Source organism: Fistularia commersonii, chromosome 36, assembly GCF_037954325.1.
Source record: "Fistularia commersonii isolate RoL2024-O1a breed Wild chromosome 36, RoL_Fcom_v1.0, whole genome shotgun sequence".
NCBI lineage: Eukaryota > Metazoa > Chordata > Actinopteri > Syngnathiformes > Fistulariidae > Fistularia > Fistularia commersonii.
In genome coordinates this window covers 3,332,027-3,359,072 of record NC_141319.1, presented here as the reverse complement: position 1 = coordinate 3,359,072, position 27,046 = coordinate 3,332,027, and the positions used below count along the sequence as shown (strand labels likewise).

General features: G+C 49.8%; 1 protein-coding gene and 1 long non-coding RNA gene across 7 annotated transcripts in view; one reads left to right on the top strand and one right to left on the bottom strand.

The window, feature by feature from the left end:
* col12a1b (collagen, type XII, alpha 1b) overlaps positions 1-27,046 on the bottom strand; it is a 77,147-nt gene that overhangs the window by 32,917 nt on the left and 17,184 nt on the right. For 4 of the 5 annotated variants that reach the window (XM_086143010.1, XM_086143013.1, XM_086143009.1 and 1 more), the window contains 29 exons: positions 26,042-26,311; positions 24,803-25,069; positions 23,971-24,163; positions 23,770-23,894; positions 21,426-21,575; positions 21,209-21,328; positions 20,333-20,497; positions 20,101-20,247; positions 19,070-19,212; positions 17,121-17,250; positions 16,901-17,046; positions 16,681-16,810; positions 16,350-16,486; positions 16,085-16,214; positions 15,813-15,952; positions 15,355-15,487; positions 15,259-15,276; positions 13,995-14,134; positions 9,771-9,900; positions 9,495-9,634; positions 8,868-8,997; positions 8,285-8,424; positions 7,255-7,384; positions 7,042-7,181; positions 3,895-4,024; positions 3,243-3,382; positions 2,087-2,216; positions 497-636; positions 287-416 (listed from right to left, as the gene is read on the bottom strand). In XM_086143010.1, coding sequence (XP_085999136.1) covers positions 287-416; positions 497-636; positions 2,087-2,216; positions 3,243-3,382; positions 3,895-4,024; positions 7,042-7,181; positions 7,255-7,384; positions 8,285-8,424; positions 8,868-8,997; positions 9,495-9,634; positions 9,771-9,900; positions 13,995-14,134; positions 15,259-15,276; positions 15,355-15,487; positions 15,813-15,952; positions 16,085-16,214; positions 16,350-16,486; positions 16,681-16,810; positions 16,901-17,046; positions 17,121-17,250; positions 19,070-19,212; positions 20,101-20,247; positions 20,333-20,497; positions 21,209-21,328; positions 21,426-21,575; positions 23,770-23,894; positions 23,971-24,163; positions 24,803-25,069; positions 26,042-26,311 — 4,164 coding nt within the window. The remainder of the gene's footprint in view (positions 1-286; positions 417-496; positions 637-2,086; positions 2,217-3,242; positions 3,383-3,894; positions 4,025-7,041; positions 7,182-7,254; positions 7,385-8,284; positions 8,425-8,867; positions 8,998-9,494; positions 9,635-9,770; positions 9,901-13,994; positions 14,135-15,258; positions 15,277-15,354; positions 15,488-15,812; positions 15,953-16,084; positions 16,215-16,349; positions 16,487-16,680; positions 16,811-16,900; positions 17,047-17,120; positions 17,251-19,069; positions 19,213-20,100; positions 20,248-20,332; positions 20,498-21,208; positions 21,329-21,425; positions 21,576-23,769; positions 23,895-23,970; positions 24,164-24,802; positions 25,070-26,041; positions 26,312-27,046) is intronic. The other variant, XM_086143012.1, reaches the window with a different exon arrangement.
* On the top strand, positions 325-8,719 carry LOC147213378 (uncharacterized). Of its 2 annotated transcripts, none has more exons than XR_015104503.1 (3): positions 325-682; positions 8,311-8,444; positions 8,547-8,719. It is a non-coding gene; the product is annotated as an uncharacterized LOC147213378 (long non-coding RNA). The 2 variants fall into 2 exon arrangements; XR_015104504.1 differs by lacking the exon at positions 325-682 and adding an exon at positions 8,184-8,227.

Sequence of the window (27,046 nt, the reverse complement as noted above, 5' to 3'; positions counted from 1 at the left end):
TACGCTCCTCGACAGACGGGCGGTTATTTAATCGAAATAATCGAATACAGGCCGAAATAATCGTTAGCTAAAAGTAGCAATATGAGAGAAGACAGATGGGGAAAATGGTTTTCGGTTGCTAGTTTGATGTTTTCCCATCAGCTGTCAAAGTCTTCCTGTGCAACTCTCATGTGACCCATTATTGTCTGATTAGATCATCTGTCTCTCAGGAACAACGCGCACACACACACACACACACATGGACAGTCTCGGGAATTATGTCATCCACGCCCACTGAGTTCCTCACTTGTCTTTCCCTTCTCCTCCTCGCGGATCCCCTCCACATCAGGGTAGATGGGAATAACCGCCACGTTGTACGGCGTGTCGGGGTCCAGGTTCCTCAGGATGGTGCTGGTGGTGCCGCCCGACACCTCCTCCTGTGGAGACGCCGCGCAGGTCGGTGAGAGGAAGGCGAGAACGACGCGTTGGGACGCCCCGAGGATCGACCCCGACGTACCGTTTGCTCGACCCCGTCGGGCTCCGAGGCGTAGATGATCTTGTAGCTGCGGACGTTTCCGACGGCCGGGTCCCAGCGGACCGTCAGGGTGCTGATGGTCGGATCCACCACCTTCAGGTTCTTCACGCCGCCGAGTGGATCTGAGGAGGGAGATGACGCGCGGCTTTGGCTCCGTCTTTCCGAAAGGCAGGTACGCCGACGCCTCGACTTATTCATTTCCTGAACGAGCTCAGGACTCGATTTGCTCGTATATCAAATTAAATTTCCCCGATAACAACAAAAAACAACCTCCTTTTAGTGTCAACAGGGCTAACTTACTAAATGGTTGTTCTGTCTTGTTACATGTTCATATTTTGCTCTTGTTTTTATGTTTTTTATGGCTTGAACCAGACCTGGGCACAACTTTCGTAGCAGAAGGTGTAAGGTGCGCTAGCATGACGATAAAAGTTTCTCGAATCCTTGAATACTAGAATAAATTGAAAAGCTATTCATTCGTTCCAGACCCCTGGTTATTTCTACTATATTACTTTTTCTATTATTTATAATTTATTTTCTAGTTTCATTATAACCCCTGGTATTAAACATATTTTTATATATAAATAAGAAAAATCTATTTAATGAATGCAACTAACGTGCATAGAAAATAACAGTACACAACAGAATAAAATAAAATAAAATAAAATAAAATAAAATAAAATAAAATAAAATAAAATAAAATAAAATAAAATAGTTTCATGAGATGTATTTTACCTTGAGATTGGGCGGAGGAGTTTTTCATTTGGCACTCTATCATTAACTTCACTTACTGGCTGCACATTTAAAGCTGCAATGTGTTGCTAAATGTAACCTGCACGCTTTTCTTCAGCTTACGGCTAAATTTCTTTTAGCGACAGAGTGAAAGCCGCTCCTCTTTTTAAAATGATCGAATCGCCCCCGACTGGCTTTGCACGACCCGTCCGATTCCTCGTCCGTCGACGTTCCCCCCGTAAATGTCTCCGGCCTTCTCACAGATGATGCTCTCGGTCACGGTATCTCGCCAACAACAACTTCGACGACAAAGTCGACGACACGCAAACCTCACTCGTGTTTTTCCATGATTTTCGACGGGCGTATCACCAAGGAAAACAAAAAAAACCAACCGTATCTTGGACAAAACGCGAAATGGAAGAACGCCGAAAAAAAAAAAAAACTATCGGGCCTTTCGCGACAGAAAACCCAGTCGCGTGTTTGAAACTCAGAAGCCAAATGAGAACGCTCGACGAAATCTTCTCGACGTTTGCGCCAAACGTAAACGAGCGGAAAAAATGTGCCTTTTTGTTTTATCGATGCTGTCGGAGGGGAGGGGGGGGGGGGGGACTTCAACCGGAGTAGATTTCTACATGACAAAAAAGTTTAGGCGCGTCGTAATTTTAAACTTCTCCCTGTGATGTTCAAAGACGTGGGAGCTCCAGACTCCCCTCCCCCGCTCCCAGACTGTTTTCCGCCACGTGGACGATCCTGCGAGTCGTTTTTCCACAGGAAAAAGCTTTTTCTAGCCCCCCCGCCGTCCGCCGCCACCCGCCCTTAGGTTATAAATCAAACCAAACTCACTCGTCTTGCCGTTCTCCGACTGCGGTTTCCCCTCCATCTCGTGGTAGACGGGCACCACGGTGACGGTGTACTGGGTGTCCGGGTCCAGGTTCTTCAGCACCGTGGAGGTGCTGGAACCGGCCACCTGGTCCTGGGGAGGTGGGAGAACTGGATGAACTTTGACAGAGAAGACGACTAAATAAATAAAAAGAAGGCCTGGCAGCGGCGGAGACACGCGAGGTTTAACGAGACGCGAGCTTCTTTTTATTGGACGCCGGTTCGGTTGCGAGAGGAGGCCGCGGGATGAAGATGGATTGAGGCGGAGACGTCTGGCGGCGGCGGCGGCGGCGGGGGTTCGTCTCCGTCTGACGGGCTGCTCCTGCCGCTGATCTATAATCTATTAATCACCTAAGCCGCTACGTAGCAGAACGTTCGGCGACCTTCATCATTTCAGACGTCCGGTGGAAATTTTTTAATCCCCGCTAATTCGTCTCGAGGCGTCGCAGCTTCGTCGTAAATTTAAAAAAAAAAAAAAAAAAAAAGACGTCTCCACCGCCCGCAGGTGGGAGATACCATCTCTGTTTTCGGGGAAACCTAACGAGGGGAAAACATTTCTGGAATATTTTCCACGGGTTCGAGTTGGGGGGAGAAAAAAAAAAAAAAAAAAAAAAGGGGGGGTTTGACTTTTTCCAAGACACGAAGAAGAAGAAGAAGGGAAAACGGAGAGTCGGAGCGACGGTCGCGCCGAGGCCTCGAAACGTCTTTCCGCAGACGTTTCGCTTTCGAATCAACACAAAAAGGAGCAGCAGCTTCTCTGAAGCTGTGAGGACAGAAAGCAGTAAACAGCAGGAATTCTGCTCTGGTCCACAGATGTTACTCCTCTAACTAACCAGATCGCAACCTCTGGATCCCGTTTATTTCGGTTTATTTATCCTGTAAAATATAATTTTCCCTCCTCCGCGGCTTTTTTTTTTTTTTTTTTTTTTCGCGGCCCGAATCTGTTACCGTTCAACGAAACAATAATAGAAGCGGCATCTGCTCCCAAGGATTGGGGCGGACGTCGGGGGAACAATGCGGAGCAGACAAAACATCGGCGGGGGATCCTGAGCGTGGAGATGTGTCACGGGGGAACAAACAAAAAAAAAAAAAAAAAAAAAGGGGGCGGAGTCTGGCTCACCACTTCCTGCTCGCCGCCGGCGGTCGGCTCCCAAATGACGATGTACTCTCGGACGTTCCCCTCCGGGGGCTCCCAGCGGACGTTGAGGGTGCTGGTGGTGGGATCGGTCACCTGCAGGTTCCTGACGAAGCCCAGGGGCCCTGAGCCGGAGAGAGAGGTTTATTTTCTTTACAAATGTCTGGATTTTAAGAATTAAAAATTCAAACCGCGGGGTTAAAAATTCCGAAAAAAAAAAAAAAAAAAGTCTATCCAACCGCCAAGATAGCCAGGACATTCTTGCTCATGGGGGGGGGGGAATTAGTTGTTATTAGTTGGTATTTATTGGTAATTAGAGCCGCTGGAGTCCGGAGACTCGGAGATAACGCGGAATAAAATGATTCAATCGCTTTATTTGTCCCGGAGGGGAACTCAGGTGGCGCGTGGATAGCGTAAACATCTGAAAACTGTACATCTGCGCACGCATACCGACGGCTGCACATCTATGAATATCTGTTCATTTATTTTACTGTTTAGCATTTCAAGTGAAATATGGGATTTTGATCTTCAAAACATGGGGAAATCACGACATTTCCGCCGGGATGTGTTTTTGAGGATCGCCGCCTCCGTCGGACGATCGGGCGACTTCATCGACCGACGACCGATCGGCACTCACGTGTCTTGCCGGTGTCGGACAGCTGCGGCCCGTCGCCCTCGGCGTAGACGGGGACAACGGTGACGCTGTACAGGGTGTCCGGCAGGAGCTTCTCCAGGACGGTGGAGGTGGTGCTCTCCGACACTTGCTCCTGTAAAAACGACAGGAAGCGAAGTCCCCTCTTGACTTCGACCGAACGAAGGCGTTTGCGTTCCCGCCAGGTTCCGACCCGGCGGTTGTTAAGGTTTTTTTTCCTTTGCCCCCATTAACATTGGGGATGTTCATCCTGGAACGTTTGTCAGACACGGAGCCAGAGACTCCTCACTTTTTCCGAAACTGGCTGGAAGGCCTTTCCCTCCTTACACGGAGATCCCGTTTTAGCCTCTCATTTTCTATCCCTATAAATCTCTTTATTCTACATCTGCGCGCGTCGACTTTCCGATCTCGACCGTCAATCTGCCGCTTTCTGCTAAATCGATTACTTGGAGTGTCGATTACTTTGAATGAGTCCGTCCTCGTCACGTGACCAGAAGCGCAGCGATTAGCTTGCTAACAAAAAAAAAAATTGCGCGTATGTCTTTGGCGTTGGCTGTTTATTTTGCAAATTCATTCATTCGTTGGAGAGGCGGGGTTGGCCTTGGACCGGTCGCCGGTCGATCCCACGGCGACAAATATTTTTTATCTCCAATTACCTTCTGCTGGATTTTGGGGAGTAAGAAGGGGAACCCGGAGGAAAACCCACGCAAACACAGGGAGAAACTGAATTTTGGAATCCTCGGTTTATGACATTGTTACACGGCAGTACGCCCCCCCAAAAAAAAGGCTTTGTTTACATTCCGCTTGAAGGCCATATTGGATCGCGCTACATTCGCTCTATGTTGTTTTTTTTTTGGACGCTTTCGGACTTTTTGGACACTGCGATGTTTCTACGGCCCAGATTATTCTACCTCGTACTTATGAACAGTGCATAAGATCCGACTTGCGGCGAAAATCTCGTTACGTCGCACCGTAGGGACAGAATTATTTGCATAATTGGAGAATCCCTGGTAGTTAAACGAGTCCTGATTGTCATGTGATTTGTCTCAAGCTGTCCAAGTCATCGGATCTAATATGCCAAAAAATAAGAAGTCGGTATCTCATCGAATCATTAAATTGTGGTTCCAACCATCACTAAAGGGAAGCGTCCACTCTGCTGCTGAGGAGCTGATATTAGGAGACGGAGACGACGGATATGATTTATAATAATGCGGAAGAAAAATCGCAATTGGGGGTGGGATGATGATGATGACGACGCCGATGGTGGGATTTCACCGCCGACCGTCTGATTGGACGTCAGCTTTCCCGGCCGAGCCACAGCCGTCCCGTCTTTTAAGACATAAATGTGGAACCGGAGGCTCTTTTTCTTTGTCTTTCCTTTTTTTTTTCCTGTCTGGTCGCAAACTAATTGGAACAGAATCGAGTACACGGTCCGTCCCGGACCTCCCTCCCGATCGGACGGGAACGTAAATAAATGAATAAAGCGAGTAAATAAAAAGACCTCATTAAGTCAGACGTCGTAAAACGTGTAAAAGAAAAGGCAAAATGTTCATTAATCGATGCCGGGCGTCTATAAATGAAATATCAAAGTGAGCCGTGTCTCTTATAAAAGCTTTGCTCTGATTGGCTCTCCACGTGTATATGTGTGTGTGTGTGAATCTGTTTGTCTTTACGGGCCCGGGACGCCTCGGGATTTAATTGAATCCAGATTAGGATGGAAACCATTGCCGGTTATCCGGGGGACCGGCCTAAGGAATCCCGTTAAATTGTCTAATTCGTCACCGAGCTGGTGGGAGGGGAGGGGGGGGGGCGACCTCCGCATTCCTTTTTCGTCAAAATTTATACGGCCGAAAAAATTAAATGGGGGCGGATTCACGGCGGGTCGGCCAGATCGTCAGTCAGTCAGTCAGTCAGCCACGTTCAGCTGTTGTTTCCACTCCAAATGGTCCGAGCGAGGTGATTCACACACACACACACACACACACACAACCAATTGTGCTCGTAAGACGCGCAAACACGGCGAAGAGGACCGCGCTCGGCCAGAGGGATTTAGACGCTGCAGCGTGGCGGGATTATCTTGTCAAGAGCTATGACATCACTAAATCCTCCTCGAGGGTCTTCATCCTTTACTTTCTTTGGAGTCCTGACAGCCGTTTCTTCTTTTTTTTTTTTTTTTTTTTTACTTTGCGTCTTTCTAAACGTTTTCCACCGAGAACCTCCCGCCGCTACTTCTGCCTTTGCGCTGCTTCTGCAGATTTGACCGGTTTTTATAGGGCATTCTTTCCGTTAAACCCCCCGAATCCTTGAAGAAAATAAAAAAAAAGGAGCCTGGGAGGGACAGTTTACATTCCAGCAATGGAAGGGTTTTTCTCAGAACAAAGCTATTAAACACTCGACATGCCAGAAACACATGATTCCGTTTGGGTCGTCTCCAGATCGGATTACCGGGCTCCTCCAGAGGAGGACAAATAGATTTTATGCAACCGGGGGTCCGAAGCCAGCGCCGCTCTACCGTGCGATTTTTCCCGGACGCGATATGAGGAGTTCTCGCCGCGACGGCCTCCGGAAAAGGAAAAAAAAAAAAAAAGGAAAGGATGATGAATCTGGGTTTTAAAACCCGGGAAAAAAAAAACGTTTGTTCTTAGTTTGTTCTGTTACTTCGGTCGCGTCCGGGAAGGTGAACCCGACATTCGTGGAACATTCCAGGACTGATATTTCCACGTGGACCTGTTTGAAAATACAGCATCTGCTACTAATTCTCGACATTAAGAAAAACCTGGCAGATACGTCGGCGGATTGACGGACGGAGCGGGATTTCGGGGGTCCGAAAGAGCGCTCCGGTGAATTCGACGACATAAAACGACACCCTATAGAGGTTGCTTTGTTTAAATCGGGGGGCTTCTGCTAGCGGGCGCAACAAGCTAACGCTCGTTCCATCCCTGTTCCCGTCGCGCGCCAGAACTTGGGTTACATCATAAGAGCCTATTAAATCCAGCAGCTTACATCACTGCATTGTCAGTGAACGCCTCACACTTCGGGACCCCACTCGAGCCATCGCAGCAGAAACTGGGTTTATATTTCTCGCCGCAAACCCCGACTGATTTTATTCGCCGACAACCACATCGCTCCTACCACAATCTCCAGCCCTCCGTTAACCGGAGTGTAGATCACTTTGTAGCCCTGGACGTTGCCGTCGGCGGGATCCCAGGTCACGGTGAGGGTTGTGATGGTCGGGTTGGACACCCTCATGGTGCTGACGCCGCCCAGCGGCACTGTGAGAAGAAGACGGATTAGCGTCCGATGTCGCGGTTGCCCCCGGCGATAACATCCAGTCAGGATCCTTACGTGTCCTTCCGGTGTCCGACTGGCGTTTGCCCTCCCTGGCGGGGTACACCGGCAGCACAGACACCGTGTAGGGCGTGTCGGGTAGAAGGTTCCTCAGGACGATGGAGGTGCTGCCGGCGGGAACCTGCTCCTGTTGGAGCAAAGCGGCGTTGATTAGAGATCCGGTTTTGGGAAACGGCGTCCACGTCGTCACTCACAGGTTTTTCTGACTCAGGCCACACTTTTGGGATGTGACTTGTTTGTGATGTGAGTCCTCGTCAGATACAAGATTGTAAAATCTAAGCGAAAATAGTGAAATGTAAAGGTTTTTTAGATTGTATTCATTCATTCATTCATTATCTATGTCGCTTATCCTGAATTCAGGCGAGAGCCAATCCCAAATCAACACAAGGCCACATATGAAGACCATTCACCCGCTCATTCACAACTGGGTCTCCAACGAACCTCCTGCACTTGTTAGAGGTTTTGGAGAGAAGATCAGAGAAGCCAGACTAAGATGGTTGGGTCATGTACAGAGGAGGGATAGTGAATACATTGGTAAACGGATGCTGGAAAGAGAAGATTTATGGACGTAGTGAGTGAGGATATGAAGGTAGTTGGTGTAAGAGAGGAGGATACAGAGAAGAGGGTTAGATGGAGAAAGTTGATTCGCTGTAGCCTCCTGAAGGGAAAAGCTGAAAGGAAAAGAATTTCCCACAGGGGTGCAGGACATGTATGACCAAAACAAAGTGATGACTGAGATGGTTTGGACACTCCTCTGTTCAGGTCCAAACCATGGTGAAGGTGAAGATGAAAGTGAAGGTGAAGAAGAAGAAGAAGAAGAAGAAGAAGAAGAAGAAGAAGAAGAAGAAGAAGAAGAAGAAGAAGAAGAAGAAGTATGAACCTCCTGCGTGTTTTTGGGCTTTGGGAGGATGGAGACTCCACTACTAACCCCTACCCTAACCGCCGGAATCCAACCAGGGACATTCTTGCTGTGAGGCGGAAGCATCAAATATTGCGTATGAGCAGTGCTAATATTAGATACCCTTACCATCTCCTCGCGTTCCCCGCCAACAGGAACAAAGAAGACCTTGTAGAGGCGCACCGCTCCATCGGCCGGGTCCCAGTTGACCTTCAGAGACGTCATGGTGGGGTCGGTCACCCTCATGTTCTTCACTCCGCCCAGAGGCCCTGATCACGACAGCAGGCAGGTGAACGATTCTGCCTTTTCGACTCTTTGCAGACAACCATGTGGAGATCGTGAGGAATCTTCTCATCCATAATTAAATTTGAGCTATTTCTTTCTTCCTCAGCTGCCACTGCACAGCTGGATTTCTGGACCCATATCTGGTTTTGCGACGGGGTCGAGGCCAGTTGAACTCCTCACGTCTCAGGATTTTGCCGAAACTGGACGCAATTTGGCCTTTTTGGGGTCAAAAGTTTATTCCACAGGAATTTTTTTTTCCTCTTTTTCTCCCTTTCACAAACCCACCCTTGTTCTTTTCTACTCGGCAACTCAAATATCGAAGTAGGACGAGAATCACGAGTGTTGAAGTTTTTGGCTTCAATTTTTTTAATTTTTCTTTCCAGCCAACGAACGGCAACCTTCAGAGAGGAAACTTCGGGAGACTTACTCGTTTTTCCATTTTCAGACATGGTCTTTCCATCGCGGTCGGCATAAACCGGCACCAGGGAGACGGTGTAGAGGGTGTCGGGCTGCAGGCCGCGCAAGATGGTGCTGCTGGTGCCGGCCGACACTTGTTCCTACAAACACAGTCCACGTCGGGTTATTTCACACCGGCGAGACGAAGAAACCAAACACCGTGTTTATTTATTTACGGTCAATTTGACGGGGTCAGAAAACGTACAGGGGCAAAACGAAAACAGCTGTCCGAGTGTCTTAGGGTGCTCGGCTGAAAGCTAATTGGAAACTCCTGGCCTTAGACTTTAGCATTTAGAAAAAACAACAAACGAAAACAATTAGCTTAAAGAGAAAAAGCAAACAGAGTAAAGCGAGGCGTGGGGTGGGGAAGGACGGGGGGGACGTGGACGTCCGTTAGCTGGGACATCCGCAACCGGTTCGCCGCTAACCGAAAGGAGTCGCGGCTAAACTTTGAAGAAAAGCAAAGCCGCCATCGGGCGAGAGGCGGGGTTTTAACCTGATGGAACATTTTAACAGATTCCGGGATAACAGCGGGTTGCCTCCATTGGATATCCGTGAGCATACCGACAGCGAGTCACGCCACTCCTACCAGGCCTACCATGCTCTCCCGTCCTCCTGCGGCAGGGGCGTAGATGACCTTATACTGCTTCACCGGGCCCTCGGCCGGCTCCCAACGCACGTTCAGGGTGGTCATGGTCGGGTTCAGCACCTGCAGGTTCCTCACGCCACCAAGAGGCTCTGAAAGACGGACATACCAGGGTCACTACCGGCGTCTCTTGACCTATCTTGTCACTCCTTCTCCTCTTCCCGTCACTGCTCTTTCACTTCCACCCCCGGTTTCCGATCAATATTCACGAAACTTATGTTTCCTCACTTGTTCGTCCTTCTCCGGAGAGGTCCTTGCTGGAGGCGGCGGGATATACGGCGACCACAGAGATGGCGTAAGGCGTGTCCGGGTCCAGCTTTTGCAGAACGATGTTGGTCTTCTTCCCGCCGACCTGCAACTGTTCCGGGAACAGTGTTTTAGTTTCACGCCGGTTTCTAAGTCACGTGTCTTTCTTCGCGCGTCGACGCCGAAATCGGCGGCGGCCATCGGACCGACGCCGGGGAGCGAATCCGAGAATTTGTTTTGTCTGCGACTTTGGGAAAAAAATTTGGGAACGTGACAGTTTTCGGGGGGGGGGGCCGACACCTGGAGGCTGCCGTTTGTTTGCGGCGACGACGTCTGGAAAGTATTTGATATTTACAGGGGGAAAATGGCGATGGCGACGGAGGGATAAACAGCGGGAGATTAATGGAATCACATCTAAATCGCGACCTTCAGTTCCTGGCTGAACTTTCCGCTCTTGGGTCCATTTTCGTTTACTGGCGCGAGATGGTCTTGACGCCGTGTTTATGGGATCATCTCTTAATCATGAGGTAACTCACCGCGGCGGCATCGGAAGATAAATAATCCAATAATTCAACCAATTATTCTGAATATTAAAGGAATACTCTGACATCGTGTTTATGGGATCATCTCCTAATCATGAGGTAACTCATTTCATCACAAGACAAATAATCATTCTAAAGGAACGGTTAAACATCTTGTTAGCTTTGGCCCGACTAGCGGTTTCCAGTGTTTATGCTAAGCTACGATGACGATGCAAATAAAAGGGCCCGAGCTGACAATCTACTAATCTAAAAGTGAATGGGCTCTTTTTTTTTTTTTCCAAAACCGGTAGCGTCTCCAGACACAAGCTGTCATCGCTCGTGTCCCGACTCGACGCGGCGCTGAGTTGGACAGAAAATCATCAGGACGCCAAAGAGCTCGCTTGAGAAAATATCTTTTCTCCTTCGGCATTTCCATCCGATGAGCTCATCCCCAAACATGCCTCCGACAAGATCATCGAGCGTCGCGCACCAGATCGGCGGCGTTGACATGGTAATCCGCCCGTCGGACGCTCTCGAGCACGCCCGCGTTTTTCATCGGACAATTTTTTTTTTTTTTTTTTTTTTTTGAACCACGCCTGAGTAATCGCGCAGGAATGTCAGGACGCGTTTCCGAAACAAACAACCCCCGAGAGACGACGGGCAGGCAGACATGCCGAGGTCAGTGTGGACAGAAACACGATGCCGTGGTGTGTGTGTGTGTGTGTGTGTGTGTGTGTGTGTCTCCACACCCTCCCAGTAAAGATGTTACACAACCTTACGAACGCTCACACCTTTCTCAGAAATATCCAACTTTGGATATTGGGTCATTTGAAAAAAAAAAAAGAAGATAAAAATAAGCAGTAGCATTAACATCGGGTGAAAGAATTTTTTCGAGATGATGAGGTTAACTTTTAATTTTTTTTTTTTTTTATTTCCAAATTTGGACGGTTTAATCTGGAATTAAAGATTAATAAAGATTATTTTCATTTAGCTGATCCAACAACAACAGCAACAAGTCCTCCCCGTCTTCCCTCTCGCAAAGAGCCAATGACATCGATCCGTCCTGGCCGGCGGCCAATCACCGAGCGGCTTCGTCATAACACGTATCGTGTTTTGTTTTGTTTTGTTTTGTTTTGTTTTCTCGAAACCAGCCGGGTCAAATCGGAATTTCACGCGTCGGCGTCTCTCCATAGCAACCATCGCTAAGGCGGAGGGCGGACGGGGGAGGTTTTGCTAAAAGCGTGCTTAAATCCCACCTCTGCTCCAAAATGGCGTCCGGCCGTTTTTCGTACTTCTGTTGCTACGAGCCGAGATTGACACGTCTGACACCCGTGTGCCGTCCGTGATGTGGCATTTAAAGAAATTCGGACGCGCCGTCCAGACAAAATCGCGGAAAAACACGAGAGAGGGGGCGCTTTCACAACTCCTCCGAGAAAAGATGGCCTGGTTGTTGTTTCGATACCGTGACCGAGAGCGAAGGAGACGTTTAAGGGGAACGTTTTGACGGGAACGTCGACGGAAGAGTCATTCCGAGTCGGTTCGATCATTTTAAAAAGAGGAGCGGCTTCACTCGAAAATAAAGTTTAGCCATAAAGCGTAGCAAAGAGTGCAAGTTCCGTTTAGCAACACGTCGCAGCATTAAGTGTGTGGCGCTTAAATTAAGTTTTTCACCAAGTGAAAAAGCCTTTCTTTACATTTCTTTGCAGCGTTTGTGATTTATAAAATATATTTTTCTTAATTCAAAACATGCGACAAAATCAGGAATGGGGAAATTTCATTTGACATACGTTCAAATTTAGCTCGGTATGGGAAGAATTCAGAAGAATTGTTTTCTGTGGGACAGACGGAGGACAGACAACCATCTCCCTCTTGACCATAAAAGGAGAAGATATTATACTATCTTGCTTTAAGTTGTCGCGTTCCTACATCACAGAGGGCCTCGGACGATTCCGCCGCTCTCGTAAAATAAAAATGCTCGAGGCTTAAGTGTCCTCGGATCGGAGGACGCGGATTCACGTCGTAACCGAGAGCTTTACGTGGAAACCACACAGAAGCAAGAGGAGAGAAAAAAAAAAAAAAAAGAAAGAAAGAAAAACCTCCGGAGAGTCGTAAACACGTCCCGGAAAAAAGATCAGACTCTCCCTGCCCTCGTTGGAGGTCGTCTTCAAACCGAGCTACCTTGGAAGATGGAACACACACACAAACACGCATGTACACACACACACACACACACACACACACAAGCATCCATTCACGCTGTTGCCATCTGGAAGGCACTATGGGGCCTTCAAGGTTTTGCTCCTCTGGGCTGAAAAACAGCTTTTATTTCCAAGCAACAATGACCAACCCACACACACACACACACACACACACACACGCATACACACACATACACACACACACACACGCGCTGCATTGTCATAACATCGATTGCCCTGTCATCAGAGCAAACGTGCTGTTTGGACGTGTGTGTGCAATAACCTTGGTGATCAACATGCAAACTTAATTTAACTTTTTTTTTTTTATCCCTGGTGTTTCTGTAAGGGCTGCGGCACTGGCAGGTCCGAAGCGCTCCGTCGTAGTAAGATCGTGAGATTAAATCATCCGCACAGCAGCAGAGCCGGGAGAGTGAATTCAGGATGGAGAGCGGAGCCAGTTTCGGAGAAAGAGCTGAATCAACTCGGCCCATTGTTCACTTCTGCTCTCCTGACGGCGAGAGGAGCCAAGAAGGAGGTGGTTTCAGATTTACAGCATCTGATGTGATGTCTAATTCTCACACACACACACACACACACACACACACGCCCGCTTGCAAATACACTCTGACCCACACACACACCGGGGCCAGTTTGGAGACGGACCTGAATCAACTTGGTCCATTGTTCACTTCTGCTCTCCTGACAGCGAGAAGAGCCAAGGGTGACGTGGGTTTAGATTTACTGCATCTTTATCGTCCTAACACACACACACACACACACACACACACATAGACTCAGACACACATTGACCCACAGTCAAGCTGACTCACACACATGCTGACCCCCAAACAAACACACTGGTCCACTCACATGCTGACTCACACACAGACTGACCCATATATGCTGACCTACAAACACACACACACACACACACACACACACACACACAGAGGCTGACTCCCACACACATGCTGACCCACACACCCATACAAAAACACACACACTGACCCAAGCACACTCTGAACCCCCCCCCCATGCATACACAATGACACAAACCCACACACACACACACACTAACCTACAAACAACTACTGACACACTCTTACAAAAACACACTAGCCCACACACACTGTCACAGACGGACACACACTGATTGAAACAAACTGACCGTGACACCCCGACAGAGACACCCCGATGCACACCGGTTAGCACAAACCGTGTAAAACACACTGACAGACACACACTGACGTGGCAACGAGGACCCGATTTCGCTGACGAGCGTCCGTCGGAACTGCAGTCGGAGGTTTTTCCGGAATTCCAAATTTTACAAATTTTACAATTTTACACCTAAAGTTGCCTCGCTTTGGATTTTTGTGATTGTTGTACGCAGACGACGTTGCAGTTTCTATCACAAAGCAGGTTCTCACGTCGCAAAAATATGGGTTTATTTTTTTTTGTTTTGTTTTTTTTTCCGATCGGCCGCTCACCCTGACGGGGTCGCCCCCGGCGACGGGCCTGTAGGTTATCTTGTAGTTCTGAACGGGGCCGGGCGGGGCGTCCCACTTCACCGCCAGGGAGGACGTGGTGGCGTTGAACACCCTCAGGTTTCGGGGAGGCTCCGGCGGGACTGTGAGGAGCGAAATAAAAAAAAAAAAAAACCCGGTGAGATCGATGGACGACGCGACGGGAGCGTCCCGAATCAGCGGAGCGAGGATGAGGGTGCGGATGATGATGATGGCGGTTATGATGGAGGGATGCTCCTACTATCCTCTGAATCATAGCGCTGTGAGGGTGAAAGCAGCCAGATGATGGCGAGGATGATTAGGATGATGATGATGATGATGATTATGATGAAGATGACGATGACCGAATCGGTTTAATGAGGCTTTTCAGGGCAGGTCGTCAGGTTAGTTACCGAGATGAATCGAATCATCTGAATCCCGATGAAATTGAAGCAACTGGTTTCAAGTACCGGAAAAAAACTGGGTTTTATTGTAAAATATCGAAATTGAGACGTCCCTGACGGCCCACCCTGCGGCTCGGACACGCGACGTGCCGACCATCTTTCCGATCAGATGATCGGCGTCGTGAGCGGGAACATGATGCGCACAATCATCGTGACGGCGACCCTCAAACGTGAAGCTCGGTGGAGGAAGGGGGACGAAGCCTGAACAGGATCCACGTTCACGCCGGAAGTTAGCGCATGTTGTCGGGAGGTTGGGGGTGATTAATATGCGCGAGCTAATGCTAAAAACACAAAGCGAGACGCTGTATTGTTGGAGCTTTTTGGATGATTTTTTTTGCAAATTCAGTTTCTTTTTCTTCCCATTTTAAGTTATTCGGAAAGGAATTCATCTGATCTTTAACTTCTTAATTCATCGTGTTTCTCTAAAAAGCCCTGTGCATCTTCTTGCTCTAGAGCAGCTGTATGCTAGTAAATGTATTGTTGACTTCCTCATTAGCGAAGCTAAAGGAGCTGCGGGCGTGACCGTTACCGCATTATTATCAATAAACTGATCGATGATTTCTGCGTTCTGGTTGGTCGTCGGAGTTTCGAAGTGAGAATCGGGGAAAATAAACACGGGCCGACCCTGAAAGCGATGATTGTTTACAAGAGCGGGAGTCTGTCAATGACTCGTGGTGTCGACACGGAGCCAGCGCTGACGTGACGAAACAAAACAAACCAAACACATGCAACACGTTACCGTCCTCACACACTCATGACCATTTTAACCCGGTCATGTGACCTACCCTCTGGGATCTTTAACACTAGGAAGAGAGAACAGCAGCGTTACATCAAGGCGAGCGACGTCCGACCCTGAACCGCGGCAGAGGCGGGCGGCTTACGTGTGCGCTGCGACCCCATCAGGTCTTCGCTTTCTGACTCGTCGGGATAGATCGCGGTGACCGTGACGTCGTAGTCGGTGTCTGGGTCCAGTTCCTCCAGGACGTAGGTCGTCTCGTCGCTGTTCAGGATGTTCTGACGGATGACAAGAAGGAGTCGGTCAGGATGTGATGTTTTCTAGAAGACCAGGATGCCGCGCGCGACGGGGGTGAAGCCGCGGCGATACGCCAAAGACGAACTCCAAAGTTGCGTCCGCCTCGCTGGAGAAACAGGTTTAAACACATCTGAAAGTTCTGATCCTCTTGTCTGCAGGTACTTCTTGGGCTAAACAGGGAGTTCCACCAATAAGGGTCACTAACCAAATTCACCGCCGGATCTCCACCTCCAAATGACTGATCAGAGTCGTCCTCAAAAGGAAGAGTTGTCAGCCGAACCCCGACCCACAAGTTCACGTACTTACCATCTTGTACTCGGTCTCTCCGCTCTTGCGCCAGCCGATGCGGTAGAGGGCGACGTCCGGCGCTCCGTGATCCCACGTGGCCCTGAAGGACGTCTGGGTGACATCCGAGAAGCGAAGGTCCTTGGGGGCCGGGACGACACCTGGAGACAAAATGAAAAACAAATGAAGGGGCTGAGGGGACGGCGATGAAGAGGAGGTCACGTGACGGGAAATCACTAATGATCAGCTGTATATGAGCCGATAGCTAGTTTTGCTAGCTAGTTTATGCGCACCTGTGGTGGCACTTCCAAGCATGGGGTTCCCCGGCCCTTCGTCGTAGACGGGGATGACGGCCACGTCGTACTCGGTCTGGGAAATGAGGCTGGACAGGTCCAGGGTGGTGACGTCACCGTTGACCTCCACCTGAAAGAGGCACGCTTCGGTATTTTGGTTTTCTTTTCATACGCATGAAATTTGTCATCAATCAGTTGAGATACGCCAGCCGTTGTCGCCGGTTCCCATATATTTCAACACCTCCGTCTTGAAAAACCCTCTCACCTCCTTGGGGTCTCCGTTCACCGGCTTGTAGGTGATCATGTATTTGCGGACGGCGCCGGGAGCGGCATCCCAGTTGAGCTTCATGGTGCTGTGAGTCACCTGGAAGATTCTCAGGGCGCCGGCGGGAGGCATCGGCACTGAAGGGGAACAAGCGGGCGCATGGAAACGTTGGTCGAACCGTGGCAACCGACGTGTGATACATGCGCCTGCTAAGTTTTGTGCCGAAGTTAAACGGACGCCGCCTTCGGTCGCGCCCCGAAAGCCCCCCTTTCGCGCGCGGTAAGACCAAAACGACAAATCGCAGGATCGGAATTTAAGCGGCGCTACTCACGGGTGACCCCCGGCCCGGTCAGCGGTTGGCTGAGAGCTTCGCCGTGGAGTGCGATGACGCTGATGGAGTACTCCGTGTTGGGGGTCAGCTGCTCCAGGAGGACGTTGTTGACGTCGCCCGCGAGGCGAAGCTACGGGACGAACGGCAGGAAAGGACGAGGGTCAAACAGGAAGTCTTGGATCCCCGTTTAGGATCACGCGTTCCCGTCTCATTGCGGTACCTCTCTCTCCGGCTGAGGCTCGGTGGCGTTGACGGCTTTGTACAGCACGATGTAGCCCGTGGCGCCTGCCGCCTCCTGCCAGCGGACCCTCATGGTGCTCATGGTCTCATCGAAAACGGTCATGGCCGTGGCGGCGGGCAGCGGCACTGTCGGGAGTCAGAACATTGACCAGAAACTCCCCTCGCGGCGTAAGAACGCGGTTCGTTTGTGCGACACTCACGTGTGGTCTCCTTGCCGACCAGCGGCTCGCTGCTCTTTTCCCCTCTCACGGAGTAAACGCTGACGCCGTACTCCGTCAGGGGAAGGAGCTTCTCCAGCACCGTCGAGGTCACCGTCCCGTCGACCGTCAGCTGAAGGCGTGACCGCGTAGCATTAGCGGGGAGTTCCGAACAAGCGGGTCAAAACGTGAAGCTAAACTGGCTAAAAACCAGCTCGATCAGGGGACTCCCGATCATGGAAAAGGCGTCCTAATTGAGACGACGGGTCTTCGAATTGATTTGTTAAAGTCACGCAGCTTCGCGTTCACGTCTCTCTTTCCAGTCCGGGAGTCGGGAAGGGGTTTTCATCCTGCGTCCATATGGAGCCGGAGAACTGGCCCCGGCACAGATGTGGGGTTCGGGACATATTTTGGGCTAAAACTTTCATTGTTGTCAAAGAAGCAAACAAAAGCTTCTTTTTTTTTTTTTTTTTTTTCTTTCCCTGCTGTTAATCATGTAGGTCGCTGTGATCGCTTCTTTCCACGTGTCTAGTCAAGCGCTATTTAAAACAGATTTTCATGTCAGAAACGTAGCATAAAGAAAAGGTTAATGTGCAATTATGATAAATCCTCTGTCAGATGATTCACTTAAACCCTTGGAATATCTTCTACTTTTCCTTTGGGCTGCTCCCTTCAGCGGTCGCGACAGCCAATCATCTGCCTGCGGCTAAGCCTCTTCTCTGCATCTTCTTCACTCACACCAACTAACTTCATGTCCTCCTTATTCTGTCCATAAATCTCTTCCCTGGTCTTCCTCTCGGCCTCCCACGTCAGCGCCCCTCAACCCGGATCTTCCATATCCCTCCCTTGTAAATTTCCAAACGATCTCGCTCCGATTTTATCTCCACAACATCTACCAACTGCTGGACTCTTTCCCGACCCCATCCGTCGTCCCTCCTCACTCCCAGAGAACCTCGACATCTTCGTCTCTGCTGCCTCCGGTACTTCCTCCGCTCTTTTTGAATAAGACGGCGCGGCCTTTCTCGCCTCCGTCTTCTACACCTTCGCCGTTATTCATTATCGCCCCTGACGTTTTACTCCGCCCGTTCAAACCCGCTCGACCACGTTGCTTCACCTCTTCTCCCGTTACTTGAAATCCTCCACCTTCTTTATCTCCACTCCCCGTAGCCTCCGTTCCTGTCCCATCAGTTGGTTTACCTCCGCATTTCTAGATTTCCCCCCTTCTTTCACTATAAATCACAGTGTCATCTGCAAACGGCTTGAATTTCAGGTTGGAATCGGCGATAGCGGGAAGCCGCTCTGTTGAGCCGCGTTTTGTAATAACAGTGCATTTTGTAATAAACGTCCAAAATGTAATCACTTTTTCATATCATTTTGTAATAAACTGCCCTAGCGCATTTTATGATACATTTTGCCGCATGATGTAATAAGTTATTACATATTGAGAATATCATTACAAAATGCCCTTGCAACTTTTTTTATTCTCTGTGAAATTTAATAACATGGTGCATTATGTAATAACAATTCTAAAGCATAGTTTATTTGTACTTTATTTTACTTTAAAGTATTTGTAAAAGCTAGGCCTATTATTAGTATCACTGTATTATCCCAGTAGCAGTACTTAGCAATTACAGTACACTATTCAAAGGTTGCATTAACAGAGAATATTCTATAAATTCCATGTTATTACATTTCATAGAGAATAAAAAAGTTGCAAAGGTGCATTTTGTAATAATCTTCTCAAAATGTTATAACTTATTACATAATGCGGCAAAATTTATTACAAAATGTGTTGGGGCAGTTTATTACAAAATGCGGCTTTATAACAAAATGAAATAAAAAAGTTATTACATTTTGGATGTTTATTACAAAAATGCACCGTTATTACAAAATGCGACACGCTCGGTCTATTAGCCCGTAATTCATTTGCGTAGCTCAAATTCGAAACTCACCTCCAGAGTTTCTCCTCCGGCCAAGGGGACGTAGGTGACGCGATAGGATTCCACGGTCCCGCCGGGCGCCGTCCAGGTGGCGCGGAAGGACTTGTGCGTGACCTCGGAGGTCACCAGGTTGGTGGGCGCCTCCAGATCATCCGCTGCAGCGGGAGGAAGAAGATGAGGCGTGAGCTGACATGTCGGGAAGCCTCCTGTCCGCCGCAGTAAATCTCTAGAAAGTTCCTTTAAAACTGATTTACGCAAGGGCTTTGCGCCGCAGATGTTTCGGAGTTACCGGACAAAAACTCGCCACGGCGGTGTATTTTCGACAGTAATCGGTCTGAATAATCCGGGGGAGGAGCGCGCAGCTGCGGACTCCTTGATATTTCTGCCGGTGAGCGCGACTCGACCCGAAGGTGACGGTCGTCCTCGCCCTCCAGCGCCTGTAAATCCTCTCAAACGAGCCGCAACGCTAAAAAAATGTCTCTCTGTCAGTCTGAAAGACGGCGGTTTCTCTAAATGCAGGAAAACATTAACTCAGAAGTTTCCATCTGACCTCCCCGGCAATAATTATTGAGGTGTAAATCTGAGTCAGCGGAATTCAAAGACTGAGGTTGCAGCTGCACACCGCCGAAGGAATTCAGTCTGAGAGACGTCTTCAGATTTACGCTCGGGGTCCAAACGGGCCGGGGAATAACGTCGCCGTCAAAAAAAAAAAAAATGACACCTCTGGGGGGACGGATAGAGTTCGCTACGTCTGGGGTAGCAGACACTTTGGGAAAAGTCGCAAAAGCAAAGATCAAGTCGTACGTTTCGGGTCAGAGAAACATTCTAACTCCCTAACTCCTCGCCTCGAATCAGAGCGAATGTGGTCGGAGAATCGATAAAACGTAAGTGAATAAGCGTTCGTAAAAGTCAATGGTCTGAAAACTATTTTGGGGAAAAGTACCAGTAAGGTTCGTTGCCTCTCCTTCACATTTTAGCCGCTAAGCTAATAACGAAATCGGCAATAACAACGTGAGCCGGCAGTAAGGACGTTGCGTTCGTACCCGGACCCTTGACGCTGTTACACAGGTTGTCGGACAGCTCGTCCACGATGTCCAACAGGAACTTGAAGTCGTTGACGTTGTACATGTGCGTTTCGTCGGGGTCGGAGGCGATGGACTTCAGCTCGTTCTCGTCGGCGTTCTTCACACCTGCCGGCAACAGAGGAGCGAAAATGTTTACGGACTTATCGCGGAACGTCCGAATCAGGGGACGTGGAAGCCTTCCTTCACTCACCGATGGCGTACAGCTCGATGCCGGCGTCTCTCAGGTTCTGCGAGTTGACGACGATTTCATCCTGCGACTTTCCGTCGGTGATCAGGACGCCGATTTTACGCGCATCTTCCCGCATCCCGGCGCTGGTTTTGAAGTTGTTCATCAGGATGAAGTTCAGGGCCATTCCTGATGGTTGCGACGGAAAGGCAAGGAGACTTTTACAAAAATGAGTCACCGGACGGAAGCGCCCATCTTCATTCGGGGAACAAGGGTATGTTGGGTCATGCGAGTCCCTGGAATTCATACCCGTCCTGAACGAAAAACCAAGAGGAACCAAACAAGTACGTTCAACCGAAAGATCTTACTCATTAACTGAAGTTATTTGGATACAGAGAACAGGATTCGATAGCGGAAGATGATCCCCGAAGGAAAGAGAAAGAGAGGATGCCACTCGCTAACGTAGCTAGTCATCTCAACTTGCACCAACACCCACCACCCATCGTCCGACCCCGGAGTTGTACACCGGAAACTCCCCACGGTCTAGTAGAAGTGGAGAAGAGGTCCAATGCCACAACTAGATATGACGGTTAACCTTGACCTGGATGGTCAAGGAGAACCGTCGCAGACATAGCCTGCTCGGAAACAAGTCCATATCCAACGTTGAGTTTTGTTGGATAAGATAAGATAAGATAAGATAAGATAAGATAAGATAAGATAAGATAAGATAAGATAAGATAAGATAAGAACAACTTTATGAATCCCGAAGGAAATTGTTGTGCCAGAGTTACAGAAAATATAACAGTAATAAATAATAAAAAGAAAAGGCAGAATTAGAAATAAAATAAACAGTAGGAAAGCGCGATTTTGGATGAGGGAGCGGCGGTCGGCTGCTGTCACCCGTCATCGTGTTGCCTCCTTTGTACGGCAAGTTGGCGATGGCATCGAGGAGGGACGTCTTGGTGGGATGGGCGTTCAGCTCCCACTCCGTCTTGGGGTCTCCGCTGTACTGAGCCAAACCTGCAGGCAACGGGAAGCAAAACAAAAAAAAAAAACAAAAAAACAGTCAGTTCCCGAAACCGGACGAGGGAGGTGTCCACGGAAGCGAGGGCGTTACCGATTTGGACGGTGTCGGGCCCGATGTCGAAGACGCTGACCATCCGCGCGATGAAGTTGCGGATGGTCTTGAAGTTGATGCGCCCGATGCTCCAGGAGCCGTCGACCAGCAGCACGATGTCGGCCTTGGCCGCGGTATTACACTGAGCGTCTGCGGGAGAGAGGCGTCCGTCAGCGTCGCTGCCGGGCCTACCGTCGCTTTCGAGGTTGTTTTTTTTTTTTTTTCAAGGTATGACAGGCGTGAAAAGGAGTGAAAGCAGGAGACGCGGAGAGGGAACGTCGGCCAAAAAAAAAAAATACACAACACAACATCGGGCAGTACAGAGCATTTCACAATCGATGATCTTTTCGGTCTTGGGCTTCTCGAGTCCAACATCCGCCGGCGTGGAACCCGCTCTACCGGCCTCCGCGTCCGACCGCCGCTCCGGGAACCTGTCGAGGGAGGAAAACACGGCCGCTCGTCCTCTGTCTGGGACGGCGTGCTGAAGGGCGCCAAGCCGATAAAGACCTGGACCCTGGGCGAGCGAGTGGAGAGGCGTTAGACCAGATGAGATCGGAGGCGCGGCGGCTGAGCAGCTGCGGACGAGACGCTCCGGGGAGGCGAGGAATCGACCCGACGGCGGATCCGGCGTAAACAAGACCGCCGGATCGGAACCGCCGTCGCACGACCCGACGACGCTTTGATCCGCGACAGCGCGTCGAGATTTTCGATCTCCTATAAATAATCCCTTTCTCCTCGTGATTATGATGACAGATCCATCTTTGATCAGGCGGGTGATGTCATCGGCGGCGCCTGAGAACTGGCGCCGCTTCACAGCTCGGGGTCCGAGGGAAACCTGAGGCCGCACCTGACGCTCATCAAACGAACGCCCGCCGTGTTTACTTCCAGGCGGAGAGAGGATCAGGGATTGATGAATAATTGGATCGATAGAATTTTCAGTTTTTTTCCGCTACAAAGAAGGTTCAAGAGTTTGACAATTTTGTTGATTGTCTACCTTTGACCCGTCTTGAGCGGCACATCTGCTGAGCAGCTGCTTTTTTTTTTTTTGTTGTTTTTTTTTTTTTTTTTTTTTTTCGCGAGGACCCGAAGCCGCCATGCTGAAACCGAGCCCTGCTGATCCATTTCCGACACGGCTCTCGGATCGAACCGCTCAGCTGTCTATCAAACCTTTTGCGGTATGAATTGACATAAGGTAAGGCGCATTAAATATAAATTGTATTATAGCCGTCATCTTACTTTGGCCGCAGGTTCATTCATTCACTCTTATGAACAAATTATGAATTTCTGCACAAGCAAGTGCCAAAAAAAAAAATGTATTTATTTCTGGCTCAGTCCTTTTTGCCTCCACGTGTGAATGATTGCATGTCTTTAAATGCAGAGAGGGGACCTGAGCTTTTGAAACCTGAACTGTTTTGGATAAACACACCGGTAACACTGACCCCACAAGGTTGAAAAGAGGATTTCGATATTAGACCTTGTCTAAAGAGGTTCTTTTGTCCATCTAAGGTTCTCCTCGCCACGTTCTGTTTATCTATATTTATATTGTACGCTCAAATCCTCTGATCGATAATGCTCAGTTCCATCTTCGCATGTATATTAAAAGAATCTGTTTCTTGTTTTCTTGAAACAGGTGAAAGATCATGTCAAAATGAAAATATAAATCTGACGCGAGGTGCAAAAAAAAAAAAAAAAAGGAGGGAATCAGAAAATATTTTCCTTTAAAAATGGCGCCGCAATAACATGTTTGTTAAACATATTTCAGTAAGCGTCTGAAGACGAGCGCTTTGTTGCTCAAAATATCATGCTGTAATAAATTCTCTATGTAAAATCAATTCTCTTGACGTGTGCACGAAAACGGTGAACGGTTGGATGTCGCTATATTTCGCGGGAATGAGAGTGATTTACTATTTGAGGTCTAGAAAACACTAATAAATATAATGTTGAAATGATTTTCGGCAAAACTGCGCAATCATTCATTTGCTGTCTGAGCTGCGAATCACATGCTGATGAGGTGAGGTTGTCATGCTATTCAAATAATTACGAGAATGAATGAATGAATTCACAACGAACATCAAAATAAGTCAATCCCTCGCCTCTCGCCCGAAGCCGCGTGGATAAAAAAATCGAAACAATCGGTATATTTAGCGTTTATCATATTTAGGCATGATCCAATGGATCCGACCGGCGCTAGGGACGTGAGGAGACGGCTGCCGAGCGGCTCAGGAACCCCCTCGCCACTGATCTGGATCACGCGGCGCGCGGTGACATCGCATAACTCAAGCCGGAGCGTCTGGTCTGCAGGCCTCGCCGCCGGACGAAGAGAAACGTGTGACGCAGCTGTTACCGGAGGGCTGGAAGGTGGGGGGATCCGGGGCGTCCATCAGCGTCGTCGTCTCCTCCCCCGACAGAGGCATACTCTCGCCGCCGTCAAACATCCCAAACACCGCCACGCTGTACTTGGTCTTGGCCCTGGCGGATGCGGGAAGTGACGCGGTGAGCCTCGGTATGTCCGGTCGGACCCGTCGGAGGTCAAAGGTCGCCGCACCTGAGCTCCTCCAGCACCACGGAGTTGTCGTACGGTCCGACCAGCATCTCCCCGAGGTCCACGTTGGCTCCCGAGGGGTGAAAGGTCACCTTGTAGCCCCGCACGTTGCCGGGCGCCGGGTCCCAGGACACCCTGAAACTGTTCCTGGTGGGTTCGGAGGTCTGGAGGTTCCTCGGGGCCTTGTAGAGCGACACTGAAATGGAAGAACGGCAGAACTTCAGGGGTCAGACGGCGCTCGGACGCTCCTCCGGCCATTAGTCCATAATGCCAATCCTGTGTCATGCCGCGTGTTAGCGACGCCGCCAGTCGCTCCGATCCGGAAAAAAGTCCGCCCTGAGCCGGGCGCCGCCGCGGTAATGACGGTTAATCATCTCCAAAGACCACTTATCGAAGCCAAGTCAATTATTTTCATTAAAAGATAACGACATACTTTCCCGTCTGAATCGCACATTTTATAGAAGCGAGCTTCCAGTTGTTTCTCCGGTTTACAGTTCCCCGGTAGGAATCCCGAATTGAAGACAATTACTTCCATAATCCCTTTTATTTCTCTCTCTACGCTCGGCCTGTTATTCTTCTATTAGCCGTTAGCTCGCAGCTGAGCGCGCCGCTTTGCAATAACAGCTCAATTTCCGTCAGCCATTTCTGAAATATCAACTTTTGTTTGGCTCCCTGTCGTTTTGGCCGCGCCTCCGGCTTAACTGTCCGGGGAAGAAGACGGCGCTCCGCCTCCAGTCAAACACACGCTCGGCTGAATAAACAGTGCATGTCGCGTTAGCCAAAAGCTAAACTCAGATAAAGGTCTCTCAAAGGGTTGAATTATGGACCAACGTACGTGTGGTTCCTACTCCTTGCCTTGCTTTTCCTTCCCCGCGCTTGTATATGGGGTGGACCGTGATGTCGTAGGCGGTCAGGGGCTGCAGTCGCTTCATGACGGAGGTCGTGACCCCGCCGGGGATTTTCAGCACCACCTCCTTCCCTCCGTTGACGGGGACGTACTTCAGGCGGTAGTGCAGCACCTTTCCCGGCGCCGGCGTCCACGTGGCTCTCATGGTTCGCTCCGTCTCCTCGGACACGGTCAGACGCTTCCCTTCGGCCGAAGCTGCGTTCAAAAAGGGTTAAAGGCGTGTTTACATATCTTACGTTAGAAAACGACGGCCGGTCCCGACCGGCCGAGGAGCGGGCGAGCTATTTGTCTCGTTCGTCCCGAAAAGAAAAAGGGGGATCCCGATGCGGGAGGAGGAGGGGGAAACACCACGAAGACGGAAGCGTCGTTTCCGATCGGACGCGTTTTTGTATTATCCTTTCTTTGAATGTTCTTTCCCTCCCGGAGGCTCGAACATGAGTCACCGGCATTTTTCCTAGACGGCCGCTGAAACAAGGCTCGGTCTGTCGCGGTGGACTCTTTAACCCAGATCCCTGAAAAACTCTTTCTGCGTCCGTCCCCGATCGATGACGCCAGACCCGCGAAAACGCTGAGTCACCACGGCGGCTCCCCCCGCCAAACTAAATCAGACGTGATCAATGGCAGGAATTACTGACCACATTTTCCCTCAAACTACCAATAAAGTGAAATTAAATTTAGAGGAAAATAATCCCAGAGTTTAATGGGCTAGGGGAAAGTTTCTAATTCGCTCAGAAGGGTTTTTCTTTTTTTTTTTAACGGTGGAAAGAAAAGTTGGCGTCTTGGGACAGACGTATGGGGTTTGGTGATGTCATGCGTCGCTGTGCGTTCGCCGGATTCGCCGCGCAAACACGCAACGTGCAACGGTCAAACATCCGTCTCATTCTACAGAAAGATGGAAAAAATGGGGTGGAGAGTCACTTCCTGTTTCCTACTTCCTGCTTCCTGTTCCAACGAAATGGGGCAGTGGAAGTGGAAGCGGAAGCAAAAAAAACGCCTCTTTTTGAGAAAAACGCAAAATCCCGCGGTTCAAATGAGCACATTCTTGACATTCAGCGAGTGTGTGTGCGCCCACGTGTGTGTGAGACGCCTCGTTCGATGCATGACATCTTCCACGAGGTGACCGATGGCGCAGTTCCACCTCTGACCATCGGGTGTCGCTGTTCTCACCGTCGGTGGTTTCCTGTCCGGTGAGCGGTTCGCTGGCCGTCCGTTCATAGACGGCGACCACGCCGACCCGGTAGAGCGTCTCCGGGCTCAGGCCGTCCAGCACCGTCCTGGTTTCGTCCCCGCGAACCGTCTTCTCCCCGGTTTCTTCCGAGTACAGCGACTCCCATCGGACCCGGTACGCCGTCGGCCTCCCGGGCGCCGCCGTCCAGGAAACGGCAAAGCTGCTGTCCGTCACGTCGCCGGTGACCAGATTCCTCGGGGGACCGACCTCTGAAAACCAAGACGAATTTTACTTTAACAAAACCACACGGTTGACTTTTATTTTTATTTCCAAAGAAAATGTTCATGGTAATCTCTCCGCGGTTGCAGCGAACCGGAGAGGCTTTCCTGCCTCTTCTTTTACTGGCGGGAAACGGCGACACGAAACAGACGGCGGCGGCGGCGGCGGCTGAGCCAGCAGGAAGGAGCGTGATTGCTCGCAGGTAACTCAGAGCGCATTCCTGCAAAACACAAAAAAAACGCCGGAAAAAAAAAAAAAACAGGGACGCGGGTTTTGAATCCAAGAGGCGAGACGGCTTGAAACCCGTTCACGTAGATTTATAAACCCCTGATGGTGTTTAGTTGTCTTCTCCGACGGACATACACAAAGACAACCTGTGTGTGTGTGTGTGTGTGTGTGTGTGTGTGAACTCCTTCAGTAGCAGCTGCTTCTTGAGACTTTTGTGTCTCGGTGGAAACTTCCTGACTTTATAAACTTGGCGACTCGACATGTTCCATCTTCAGACACGAGAGGACGGGCGGGGAAGGGGAAGGGGAGTGCGGGCTACGGAAGCCGAGGAGGGAACAACCTACTGTTGACGCGACGCTACGTAAGTAACGTCATCGCCCACGTGCGACATCACCGCGGTTGTTCTAGATTCATCCGCTAGAGGTCAGAGGTCGCTTCTCTGTCCCGAGTCCCGCTACGAATCCGCGCCACAAAGAAGCGAACGGACGATTCGTCTC